Source organism: Manis javanica, chromosome 11 (genome assembly GCF_040802235.1).
Source record: "Manis javanica isolate MJ-LG chromosome 11, MJ_LKY, whole genome shotgun sequence".
In the NCBI taxonomy this organism is placed as follows: Eukaryota; Metazoa; Chordata; class Mammalia; order Pholidota; family Manidae; genus Manis; species Manis javanica.
In genome coordinates this window covers 94148060-94161939 of record NC_133166.1, presented here as the reverse complement: position 1 = coordinate 94161939, position 13880 = coordinate 94148060, and the positions used below count along the sequence as shown (strand labels likewise).

Here is a 13880-nt window from a genome sequence, read left to right as displayed (position 1 = left end):
TCATCCCACCGGTTCCTGGACTTGCCATGGGAATGAAGAAGGAGATATCTAAGTTGGCCTGTGCATACAGTAAAACAACAAATTTTACTGGATCTATACTGTTGGAACTCAACCAAGAATTAGGAGAAGTGCAAATTGTAGTGCTCCAAAATCTTACAACTACAGACTATTTACTGTTAAAAGAACATATGGGATGTGAACAGTCCCCAGGAATGGGTTGCTTTAATTTGTCTGATTTCTCTCAGACTGTTCAAGTACAGTTGGACAATATCCATCATATCATAGACAAATTTTCACAAATGCCTAGGATGCCTAACTGGTTTCTGGGTTCACTGGAGATGGCTGGTAATTATAGATCTGCTTGGTTATGTAACTGTATTCCTATTATGTTCATGTGTGTGTGCAATTTAATTAGTAGTTTAAAACCTATACATGCTTAAATTACTCTGCAAGAAGATATGTCAAAGAAATAATCAATCTTCCCATGTTTTCTTCCACCTGCTACTTCTATAGCTTTTCTTCTTCCTTCCTAATTACAACTCTTAAATAGAATTCGTGCCTCATATTGAATTTACCAAGTATCATAATTCCTCCAGGTGGTAAAGATACCTCGAGACAAATGCTGGGCATAGAAGCCACAGGACATAAATCTGCAAAGAAGTAAAAAGCTAACCTTTTCAAACAATATGGCTTCTCTCTCACTTACCAACTTTACATTTCCCTGTATGGCCCCGGAAGATGACTGGTTAGCCAGAGACGGGTAAGATTCCTCAAGGGAGGAACAACCTAAGACAGGCACAGTCGCAGGGGGGCCATCAGGTGAGAAATTGGGGATCAACAGAGGTGATCAACTACTTAGAACCTCACCCCCCCTGTTCTGAGAGAAATCTTCTGCATCCATGGATGTTTTATTGCCCTTGTCTAGCTTGGATTAACACATAGTCTACAGGCACACACCTGATCATCTACATTTGCTCTCTTACAACACTAAACTATGTTTTCTACCTTTATCTTGCATCTACCTACCACTTCAGCATTTTATTAAAAATAAAAATAATAATAATAATAAGAATAATGGGAGAAATGTGGGATCCACATATAAATCAAGTATAAAAATCAAATGAATATTCATATTTGAACTGATTGTTTATAGTTCATAATGCGTGATCAAAACCGAAAGTTTCTGTGATGACTGCCCTTGTTCTGTTCACCATGTAAGAACTTATTCACTATGTAAGAATTTGTTCACCATGTAAGAACTTGTTCGTTATGCTTCAGAAGATTGGAGGCTGACGAGAATTAGGCTGGGGGTGGATTAATGATTGTGCATTGAGCATGGACTCCCCTATACAGAATTTTATTGTTGTTAACAACCATTTGATCAATAAATATGAGAGATGCCCTCTCAAAAAAAAAAAAATCTGCTCATTAAAAAAATTTTGTCCCTCTTCTATTTAGCTACAATTAAAGTCTTGCTCTTCAGCATTTTAGACAATAGGATATTGGTTAATAAAAATTCCAGTTAAGTAAAAAAATAAATAAATAAACAGTATATTCTACATTCATCTCCAAAATATTTAACATATAATGGCCAGAACAAACTTTTTTTTAAGTGAAGATTCAAATCAAGACTTGTGACTCAAATGTTATCAAATTCTTCCTATTGCATTTCTAATAAAAATCTCAGTTTTAGTTTCTGTCACATAGGTGCTTGTCCTCCACCTTTGCTGCCTGTTTTCTAACAATGCTGGACTTGTTCTAGTTCCTTGCAAACACTCTGTCTTCTCTTGCCTTGGACATGTTGTCTTCTCTGCCTGGGACTTCTCTCTGCTCTCATCACCAAGATTATTTTCCTTCCAGCAATAGTTTTTAATGTAATTTCAGCAGAGAAACTGCTCTGTTTCCCAGACCAATAAATTTCAGTCTCCATTTTTTCTCCAAAACCTGTTCTGAGAGGTAAACTGCCCATTCTCATATATTAGCAATATTCTAAAATTTTACCAAATTCATCATACTCTTCATCCATCTTTCTTTCTATGTCTACCTCCATAACTCTGAGCATTTAGTGAGTTAACCAGGAAAACTGCTTTTTAAAGCATGGAGAAGGATATTGCCAAAAAGTTAATTCAACATTATCCTTAGGCTGTGGTTCACATCATTTCAAGTTGTCTTACACCAGTTTCTATAGCTGTTCCCACACATAATAAAAACACTCAAAGGTATCAGAACTAGAGAAACTGCATTTAAGGAAAAATATCCTTTAGGCACAATACCTTACAGAGCCAGCTTGTTTGATGTCTTAACTCAGCACTCTTTTCAAATTAGAATTAAATAGAATTTCTTTAAATTCCAAAGATTTGTATGTCATGTGACAGTCATTTCATCTGACTCCAAGTACTCTGAGTTACTGCAAAGTCAAAGGAAAACACCATTCTGACAGATAACAGATATCAGAGAACAATTCAAAAATGTTATCACTCGAAGATCTAGACAAAGATAACCGTGTTTGAAGAATGTACAGTCCTGTCTTGTCAAGGACTCAAGCAACTTTAGGGTGAGCCAAAATCACACACTTTCAATAGAAAAGCAAATAAAGCACTTACGCATGTCACCGAAGGCCCCCTTTGTCACTTTGGTGGCATGTAACACTACTACGGTGAACTTGTGGGAATACTGGTGCTCCACCTGGAAAATAAAATGACAGTAAATAAAAACAAGCTTCCAATATAGCATCCAAGTAAATGGTTCTCATTGTTTCCTTGAGACTAATTAACAATAATCTGGTTGAAAGAAAGTAAAATGCATACCAGAAACATTCTTTGATCCTAAAGCTGTTCCTTTTTGATTCTTTCCTCTCTCCCACCACAGAATTATTGAGAAGTTTAGATCATGCCTTCAAATGTCACCACAGCTTGTCGCTTAGGACTCCTATGCAGTCAGGTTTCCCAACAGCTTGGGAAAAAATGTAAATCAAGACTGCAGGCTTCCTAAGAGCACAATCAACTTTGTACTGGATAAAAAAGGAAGTTCTGGCTTATAAAGGTGAAGTCAGAGGAAGATGTTTCTATTACCACATTTAGATTTGTTTGTTTTTATTGTTTCTGTTCAATGCAGTGTTTTGTTTTGTTTTGTTTTATTCTGCATAACATTTCCAGAGCAGTTTTCAAAAATCCTTTGAACACATGGCAATAACCAGTAAACTACTTATATTAATTTTAATCTATTTGTTATAAACCTTATGCACAATGTTAAAAATTTCTATTAGCCTAATAGCTTGCATACACATAATAAATATTAACAGGTAGAAGAGTTTATTACAAACTTCAGCTAACTGGAAAGCACTTATCAAATAAATAACTTTATCCACAAAACAGAATAGGGAAGCAGGAAATCACAAAGTTCTCTGAGGAACTGAAAAGAAAGTCTTTTCCTAAAGTTCAAGCATTGCTATTTAATCTTAGTTAAAGTCCACATTTATAAGATACTCCTATCTTTCTCAATTTTAATAGATTTGTTTAACTGATTAAATAGTTCATAATTAATTAAAAGGAAGCTAAGATAATGGGTATTTCTGAGAAATGAGTAATCACAGTCTAAAATCAAGGAGGCAGAAAAAAAACTGTAAGAACAGATTCCTAAGGACCGGCAGTAGTGGGATATAGGATCAAAAGTTATACAGCACTGAATAGTTCCTGAACATACCACTCTATCAATAGAGTGATTTATGTTCAGATTTATAATGCAGCATCAAGAAGAGGTGAGGTCATGATTGATGAGCGTACCTTGTTTAAAAGGCAGAAGAGAATGTAAAATCTTTCAAGATAAATTTTATCCAAGTTTACTGTCAAGAAGAAATACTTTCTATGTTCAGAAGAGCTCTGAGTGACCATTATAGCTTATGTGCCATAAATAAAATTATCAATCATGCAGAAAAGATGGATAATTAAAAAATTTGTGTTGCCTTATACTACAACAGAAAACCATATGTACTTCTCCAATACACACACAAAAAAGAAAATCCACTATCGTAGTTTATCATAGTTGAATATTTCACCACCCTTCTAACAGGAATGGATAGATTCAGCAGGCAGGAAATCAGTATGGACATAGTTGATCTGAACAGCACCATCAATCAACTAGATGTAATAGACATCTAGAGACCACTCGATCCAGCAATGGTAGAATATACGTTTTTCCTAAGTTCACATGGAACAATCATACAGTGTCTACTCTAGGCCACAATGGAATTGAACTAGAAATCAATAACAGAACTATAGTTGGAAAATCACAAAATACTTGGAGATTAAACAATATAATTCTAAATAATACATGTGTCTAAGAAGTATCAGAAAAATTTTAAAATATTTGGAACTAAATGAAAATGAAACTACAGCCTGTCAAAATTGCTGGGATGTAGTAAAAGCAGCACTTAGAAGGGAAATGCACAGTATTAAATAATATATATATATATCATATATACATATACATATATAATATATATGATATACATATATAAAGAAGATCTGAAAGCAACCATCTAAGTGTCTACTTTAGGAAATAGAAAAAGAAGGGTAAACTAAATCCAAAGTAAGCAGAAGGAAAATTATAAAAGTCAGAGCAGGAATGAATAAAATTGAAAATGGGAAATCAAGAGAGGAAATCAGTACAACCAAAAGTTGATTCTTTGAAAAGATCAATAAAATCTGTAAGTTTCTAGCCTGGCTAAATAAAAAAAAAAAGGGCAAGAGAACACAAATCACAAATGTTATAAATGAATGAAATGAGTTCACTACAGATCCTATGGACATTAAAAGGATAATAAGGGAATACTATGAACCACTCTAAGCTCACAATTTGATATCCTAGATGAAATGGACCCATTTCTCAAAAGACACAATTTGCCAAAAGTCATGAATAGTAATAAATTATATGAATAGGCCTATTATCTATAAAGAAATTTAATCAATACTTAACTTTTCAAAACAGAAAGTACCATATCCAGATAGATTCACTGGTGAATCTACTAAACACATAAGGGAGAAATTACCTCAATACTCTTGAATCTCTTCCAAAAGATAGAAATATAGGGAATAGTTCCTAACTCATTCTATAAAGTTCTTAATTTGTTCTATTAATCTTATAGCAAAACCAGAAAGAGACATAGGAAAAGAACTACAAACAAGTGTCTCTCATAAACATGGATGTAAAAATTCTTAACAAATTATTAACAAATAAAACCCAAAAATGTATAAAATAAATAACCATAACCAAGTGAGGTTAACACCAGGTGAGCAAGGCTGGTTCAGTGTTTAAAAATCAATTAATATAACACACTGAAGAAAAATCACATGCTCATATCAATAAGTGCAAAAAAAACTATTTGACAAAACTCAACATCAGTCATGATAGAAACTCTCAGCAGTCTTGGAATAGCTGGGAACTTCCTCAACTTGATAAAGAACATCTATAAAATGCCTATAGCCAATATCATACTTAATGGTATGAAACTAGAAGCTTTACTGCAAAGATAAGGAACAAAACAGGGGTTTCCTCTCTCACCATTCCTTGACAACACTGTACTGGATGTCCTAGATAATGCAATAAGACAAGAAAAGGAAATAAAAGATATACAGATTGTGAAGGAAGAAACAAAACTGTCTTTGTTTGCAGGTAACATGATTGTCTATGTAGAAAGCCCAATAGAGTTGATAATATTTTAATTTCTGGAATTAATAAATAATTTTAGCAAGGTTATAGGATCAAGGTTAATATGTAAAAGTCAAATTCTTTCCATATACCAACAATGAGCAAGTAGACTTGGAAATTAAAACATAATACCATTTACATTAGAACCCTCCCAATGAAATAATTAGCTATAAATCTAAAAAAAAGTATGCATTCTATATGAGGAAAATACAAAACTTTGATGAATGAAAGCAATGGAGAACTAAATACATAGATATTCCATGTTCGTGGATAAAAGACTGAATATTGTCAAGGTATCAGTTCTTCTCAATTTGGTCTATAGAGTCAATGCAATCCCAATTAAAATCCTAGCAAGTTATTTTGTGTGTGTTAACAAACTAATTCTAAAGTTAATATGGAAAGACAAAAGACCCAGAATAGCCAACACAATATTGAAAGAGAAGAACAAAGTTGAAGGACTGTCACTACCTGACTTCAAGACTTAATGTAAGGCTACAGTAATCAAAACTATATGGTATTAGTGAAAAAATAGACAGACAGATCAATGGAACACAATAGAAAGCTTTGAAATAGACTGACACAAATACAGTCAACTGATCTTTAACAAAGAAGCAAAAGCAGTACAATGGAAAAAAATAGTTTTTTCAACAAATGGTGCTTGAACAACTAGACATCTAAATGCAAAAAAAAAAAAGATTCTTGACAAATGATATCTGGAACTGGAAGAGCATAAGAAAATGCTCTTGAAAACCCAATTTAGGGGTTAGCTTTTTCCACTAAAGAGAACTTCTCAAATTATTATATATAATAAATAGAACAACCTCCAAAAATCATCTATGCTCTTTTTCCATATCCTAGAACTTCTAATACCACAAGGGTTTTCAAATGCCTAAAAACTCCCTTGTAACATAAAAATTATTAGCAATACTCTTATTTATTATTCAACACAATTTTTGAAATTGCTGCAAAATGTATTCATATATCAAATGTTTATTAATAACATGTACAGAGAGATGATATTGTTATAAAGATTCAGAGTATGAACCATATGCTGGACATTCTACTAGATGCAAATTCTCATTTAATTTTCCCAAAACCCTATAAAATAGGTGTTATTATTTATACTTACAGATGAGTAAAGTGAGACTCCTTGAGAGATTAAGTAACTTCCCAGTACCTCATACATAATATAAATTAATCTTGAATCTAGAATTCAGTCTTGCTGTACCCAGTCTCTACTCTTTCTATATTCCTTTACTCATACAGGGAACAATACCAATACCAACACCTAAAAGGTGTAAAAGGCTGTTTCCATTTATTAAAGTGATATAGATAGTTATAATCTAGTTGGTCTATTCCATCTACAGTTGATCTAAAGTCCTTCTAGTAATTGTTTTTTTCCTCTTTCATTCAGCTGTCCATTTTAATCTGCTTTTATTTCCCTCAGTTTCAATTCTGGTTTCTTAACTATAATGAATGAAATGTGTGCATGCTCTTCACAGGAAATAAGGAGCAAATTGACCACTTCCTTGGTTTTTATAAGTTAATTTTAGAAACATAATAAATCTTCAGATAACCTGTAAATTGTTTTCAAAACAGGAGTGTCAAAATCATGCCGTCTCTTTCTAAGAGCTGTAAAGGTTGATATGAGAGGATCTGTAAAGTACAAATTCTTGGTGGAAAGTGTTCTGCTTCAATAAACTAGTATTATCCAAATAGTCTTTTGATAATCCTTTCCCTGTTTCCAAGGGCAAATATTATACATAATTTCAAACTAGGAAGGAGTAGGCTAGCTTTCAATTTGAATAGGAGACTTTTGGTTATGTCTCAGGGATGGTGCCAGAGGAAATGGTATTATGAATCCACACCCAGTGCTCCCTGGGGAAAACTAATGACTTAGCACAGTGCTAGTTGATAGTTGGCAAAAAGAGATGCCGTATTTCAACTGAGATGTCAAGTATAAGTTCAATACAATACTGACTTAGTCAGTGAGAGTAAACCTTGCCTTCAGGTCCTGGATTACCCTAACTTTGAATGTCTTTCTTCAGCCATAATCTTTTCCATAGTGAAAATGGTGACCCTTTTCTTTCCAGAATCACAATTTTCCAGCCATTATGAAAGCAGCAACTATATTAAATTCATTCCGGGGCATTAGATTGACATCTGTAACTAAAATGATTGGTAATCGGAAAAAAGCACCAATCAACTTGTACAAAATCAATTTAATGATTGTCCTAATCTGTTGAAAGTTCTCCCATTACAAGGAAGAAGAGAAACAATCATAAAACAAATCTGATGGAAGAGAACATATTTTTCATGCAAATGTTTTTCTCCATTCAACTGCCACTACCTAATTTAACTCAAACTAGACTATTAGTGTGATAAAGACTATAATCTTATTACTGATAAACACTACAGAATATTCATTACCAAAGACAGATCACCACAATCAGCAGCAACAGGCAAACAGATCTCAGAAATGTATTAAAAACAACTGATAAATTAAAACTACAATGAGGTATCACCTCACACCAGTAAGGATGGCTGCCATCCAAAAGACAAACAACAACAAATGTTGGCGAGGCTGTGGAGAAAGGGGAAACCTCCTACACTGCTGGTGGGAATGTAAATTAGTTCAACCATTGTGGAAAGCAGTATGGAGGTGCATCAAAATGCTCAAAACAGACCTACCATTTGACCCAGGAATTCCACTCCTAGGAATTTACCCTAAGAACGCAGCAATCAAGTTTGAGAAAGACAGATGCACTCCTATGTTTATCGCAGCACTATTTACAATAGCCAAGAATTGGAAGCAACCTAAATGTCCATCCGTAGATGAATGGATAAAGAAGATGTGGTACATATACACAATGGAATACTACTCAGCCATAAGAAGTGGAAAAATCCAACCATTTGCAGCAACATGGATGGAGCTGGAGAGTATTATGCTCAGTGAAATAAGCCAAGTGGAGAAAGAGAAATACCAAATGATTTCACTCATCTGAGGAGTATAGGAACAAAGGAAAAACTGAAGGAACAAAACAGCAGCAGAATTACAGAACCCAAAAATGGACTAACAGGTACCAAAGGGAAAGGAACTGGGGAGGATGGGTGGGCAGGGAGGGAGAAGGGGGGGGAAGAAGAAGGGGGGTATTAAGATTAGGATGCATGGCGGGGAGGGAGAAAGGGGAGGGTGGGCTGTACAACACAGAGAGGACAAGTAGTGACTCTACAATATTTTGCTAAACTGATGGACAGTAACCGTAATGTGGTTGTTAGGGGTGACCTGATATAGGGGAGAGAATAGTAAACATAGTATTCTTCATGTAAGTGTAGATTAAAAAAAAAAAAAAAGAAAGAAAGAAAGAAAGAAAAGGGGGATTACTCCTTAACAGGATAAAACTATTGGTAAATCAAAGATCAACGCATGCTTTAAATATCCTTAATGTTGAGCACTTAAAGGGTGTCAGATGATCAGCTATGGAGGTACTCTTTTCTGATAATATGCCTTTCTCTTAATAAAAAGAAAAAAAAAAAGGCAGTCCCTGTGTGCTGACCTCCAATGAGTTCTGCACAGTGGTATAGAGGGCATGTCAAAGTGTGGGCAAAGGGTCTGTTTGTTTCTACGCAGAAGATCAAGGCCTAGCTTGGATACCCAGAAAATGAACTAAGATACGATATGAGGAGGAGCTTCCGGCATCAGCACTCTCTGGAGGACTTGTGCCGGGGGATGATCATCAAAAAGCCTCCACAGGGATCCGGGCGATGCTGCGGTTGTGGCTGCATCCACCCCACCTTTTCCTGGACTTGCCATTGGAATGAGGAGGGAGATGTCTAGGCTGGCATGTGCATACAGTGAGAGAACGAATTTGACCGGATCTGTACTGTTGGAACTCAACCAGGAGTTGGGAGGGGTGCAAGGTGTAGCACTCCAAAATCTCATGACTATAGACTATCTATGGTTAAAAGAACATATGGGATGTGAACAGATCCCAGAAATGGGCTGCTTTAATTTGTCTGATGGTTCAAGTACAGTTGGACAATATCCATCATATCATAGATAAATTTTCACAAATGCCTAGGGTGCCTAAATGGTTTTCTTGGCTTCACTGGAGATGGATGGTAATTATAGATTTGCTTTGTTTATGTCACCGTATTCCTATTATGTTAATTTGTGTGTGCAAATTAGTTAGTAGTTTAAAACCTATACATACTTAAGGTACTATACAAGAAGATATGTCAAAGAAATAATCAATCCTCCCATGTTTCCTTCATATGCTACATCTATAGCTTTTCTTCTTCCTTCCTAATTACAACCCTTAAATAGAATTCGTGCCTCATATCGAATTTACCGAGTATCATAATTCCTCCAGGTGGTAAAGATACCTCGAGACAAGTGCTGGGCATAGAAGCCACAGGGCATAAATCTGCAAAGAAGTAAAAAGCTAACCTTTGCAAACAATATGGCTTCTCTCTCACTTACCAACTTTACATTTCCCTGTATGGCCCCGGAAGATGACTGGTTAGCCAGAGACGGGTAAGATTCCTCAAGGGAGGAACAACCTAAGACAGGCACAGTCGCAGGGGGGCCATCAGGTGAGAATTTGGGGATCAACAGAGGTGAGGCTCAGAACCTCACCCCCCCTGCTTTGAGAGAAATCTTCTGCATCCGTGGATGTCTTGCTGCCCTTGTCTAGCCTGGATTAATACTTAGTCCATAGGCACACACCTGATCATCTGATCATCTACATTTGCCTTCTTACAGCACTAAACTATGTTTTCTACCTTTGTCTTGCATCTACCTACCACTTCAGCATTTTATTAAAAATAAAAATAATAATAATAATAGGAGAAATGTGGGATCAACATATAAATCAAGTACAAAAATCAAACGAATATTCATATTTGACCTGATTGTTTATAGGTCATAATGCATGATCAAAACCGAAAGTTTCTGTGATGAATGCCCTTGCACTGTTCACCATGTAAGAATTTATTCACTATGTAAGAATTCGTTCACCATGTAAGAACTTGTTCGTTATGCGTCAGAAGATTGGAGACTGACGAGAATTAGGCTTGAGATGGATTAATGATTGTACATTGAGCGTTGACCCCCCCTATACTGAATTTTATTGTTGTTAACAACTATTTGATCAATAAATATGAGAGATGCCCTCTCAAAAAAAAAAAAAAAAAACTGATACATTGAATGTCATCCTAGAGTCATGACACTTTTTTTAGATAAGATACACTTATTTTCAGTTTCACTTCCTGGTGTGGAGTTTCATTCTAATAAATTTAAGAGGCACAGACGTTGTGTTACTATTCTTCCACATTTTAAAGAGTGAATGGTTTATTTGTTTATAATCTACAATGCTATCCAAACTTGGCTTATATGAACAAATTAACCTAATATCCAGAACACCTAATTTGGCAACAGAATTTGTTAGCTCTAGCAGGGATCATTAAGAGAAAAACATAATTAGAAATATGACTGTTTTTGTCCCTCATGAACAAGGTATTTCCTACTTGCATAATAAGTATATATACCTAATATTGGAATAACATTATATTATTATATATACTTACATATATATATTTTTTAAATTAAAGTAAACATAAAGCTTATTTTCACTGAAGATAAAAGATTTTAAGTCCTATTTTAATCAGGATTATTGGGACTGCTCTAATAGTGAAATCAGTACCAAAAATATTTGATGGTGACAGCTTGGGCCTAAATTTTCATTTAATGACACATTCACCATAAATTCATAGTAACATTATCTTTTCAAGATATCTAAAATAAAACAATCACCCAAATTTTCAGCACCTAAATCTTAACTGGAATGGAGATTTTAGTCCAATGGTAAGTAAGTGCCCATAGTGCCACATACAAAAAAAAAAAAGTCAGCTTTTTGCCTTACTCAATACCTCTGAAGAAATTTATACTTTAGTAGGAATAATTATGGCTAAGTTCAGACTGTGAGGTACAGATACACTTGCACCCTTCTGGAGGAGCCCATTAGAACACCTGAAGTGGTATATACACTTGGAAAACTTACCCCACATATTCATAAAGAACTTTGAATAGCAGGGATATTTATTTTGTTTAGAATTACTGACCTAGGTGATACGTCATGTTCATTTAAATCTAAGATGTCTTTGCATGAATGGTTTTCAGATGTGAACCTTAAGTCTAATAGATCCAACATCTTTGAAAATATGGATATATTTACAGATGCTATTTTGCATTACCCTTATTTTTAAAGGGACTTCTTAAGAAACTTCTGTTTGTCTTACATGTTATTTTCATTAGCAATAAGTAAAATATTCATAACTAAAAGTCACTTCTCAGTCAGAAGGTTATTTACAATAAAGTGATTGGCGTTGTCTGTCTCAGTTTCCTGCCTTGGTTACCTCATCTGTAGAATGGCAATTATAATATCATCAACTATACGGGATTTCTCACAGGTCCCCTCATACAACCAGGCTCTACCATTACAATTTTGCATAGAGCAATATTGAATGTCAGGCTTTGGGGATAATTTTTCCATGTGTGGAAATCATTTAAAATGAGAAGATTATCTATGTTTGTGGGATTATCTAGAGGAACTACTAGTTTAGAGTACAATAGAGTAGTTGGAGGATGCCACTGGTGATAATACCATATTAAATAATCTGGGTGTTCCCACAGAAAATAACTAAAAACTGTATAAGGTTTAACAAAAATAAGTAAGCATTTACCTAAAAGTAACTGTGATAAATTTTGTCAACCTGAGCAGCCATGGGGTGCCTAGATTAAACTTTATTCTTGAGTGTGTATGAAAGGATGTTTCCAGATAAGAATGGCATTTGAATCAGTGGACATGGCAACATAAACTGCCCTCCCAAATGTGGGTTGGTATTATCTAATCTGCTGAGGGCCTGATAGAACAAAAGAAGGAATTTGCCCTTTTTTTCTCTGTCTCACTGCTTGAGCTGAGATACCTCATTTCATCTTCTCCTGACTTTGGACTGCTGTTTATGCCATTAGCTCCCCAGATTCTCAAGCCTTCAGACTTGGAATGAATTATATCCTTGTCTTTTCTGGGTCTCCAGTTTGCAGGCAGCAGACAGTGGGATTTCTCAGCCTCTATAACCACATGAGACAGTCCTTCATGATGAACCTCCACATCTGGATCTATCTATCTGCCATGGTCTGACTGTTTGGAACCTTTGTGAGGTGCAAGGAACACTCATGAAGGGATTAGTGCCTTTATAAAAGAGGATCCAGAGAGGTTCCTTGCCTCTTCCATCTTGTTGAGGACACAGCAGCTAAGAAGCTCAAAGAGGACCCTCACTAAAGGCAACCATGCTGGTGGCTTGATCTTGGACTTCCAAGACTCCAGAACTGTGAGCAATACATTTCTGTTGTTTGTAAGCTACCCAGTCTGTGGTAATTTGTTATAGCAGCTCAAATGAATTAAGACCTCTCTCTCATCCTCATTACCATCATCTATCTACTTACCTTCCATTGAGTCAGTTTTTCTGGAGAACCCTAATACAGTTACAAGGAAGGCCTTAACTACTAGGAGAGAGATCAGAACCAAGGAGAGGACAGAAACTCTGAGAAGTGAGTGCAGTTTTTCCAGGAGAGTATTTGCTGATCCAGAGAGGAGTTGGCTGAAACTGAGCAGCCTTGAGGGACTGGGAGCCTTCTAGGGATAACGACCCTTCTAAACCACCCTCCTGTTTCGAGTCAAGAAAATCCATAAATTGCTCAATAGGAATAAGTGTGAACAGACATTCCATGTACTGGTGGCCCACTTCAGTGTCACCCGGGGGGCCCAGAAACCAACTAACCTGAAACTAGGGTTACATTTGCCCCTAGACTGCTAGCTACCCTAGGAGCCTGATGAAACACATACAGCTCTCTCTGAAGAACTATTTCTACAGATGGTTTTTCATTATAATGTTCAGTCAAACCAAACAACATCAAAGATAATTAGCAACATGAGGAGGTATGACACCCAGACTACAAAGCTAGCATAATTAATTAATAGGCGCAGAAACAGATCCACTACTAGACAAAAACAGCCACACTCATACTTCTACTGTTTAAGGAAATGGAAGTCAAACTTAAATATGACTACATAGAATGGGAAACTATGAAAAAATGGCTGAGAAGGTTTTTT

At 35.5% G+C, this 13880-nt stretch overlaps 1 protein-coding gene across 3 annotated transcripts in view; it reads right to left on the bottom strand.

Moving 5' to 3' along the window:
- Positions 1–13880, bottom strand: part of PLA2G4A (phospholipase A2 group IVA) — a 169665-nt gene that overhangs the window by 92129 nt on the left and 63656 nt on the right. For all 3 annotated transcript variants that reach the window (XM_037009886.2, XM_017681139.3, XM_037009887.2), the window contains one exon: positions 2604–2685. In XM_037009886.2, the coding sequence (XP_036865781.1) occupies positions 2604–2685 (82 nt within the window). The remainder of the gene's footprint in view (positions 1–2603; positions 2686–13880) is intronic.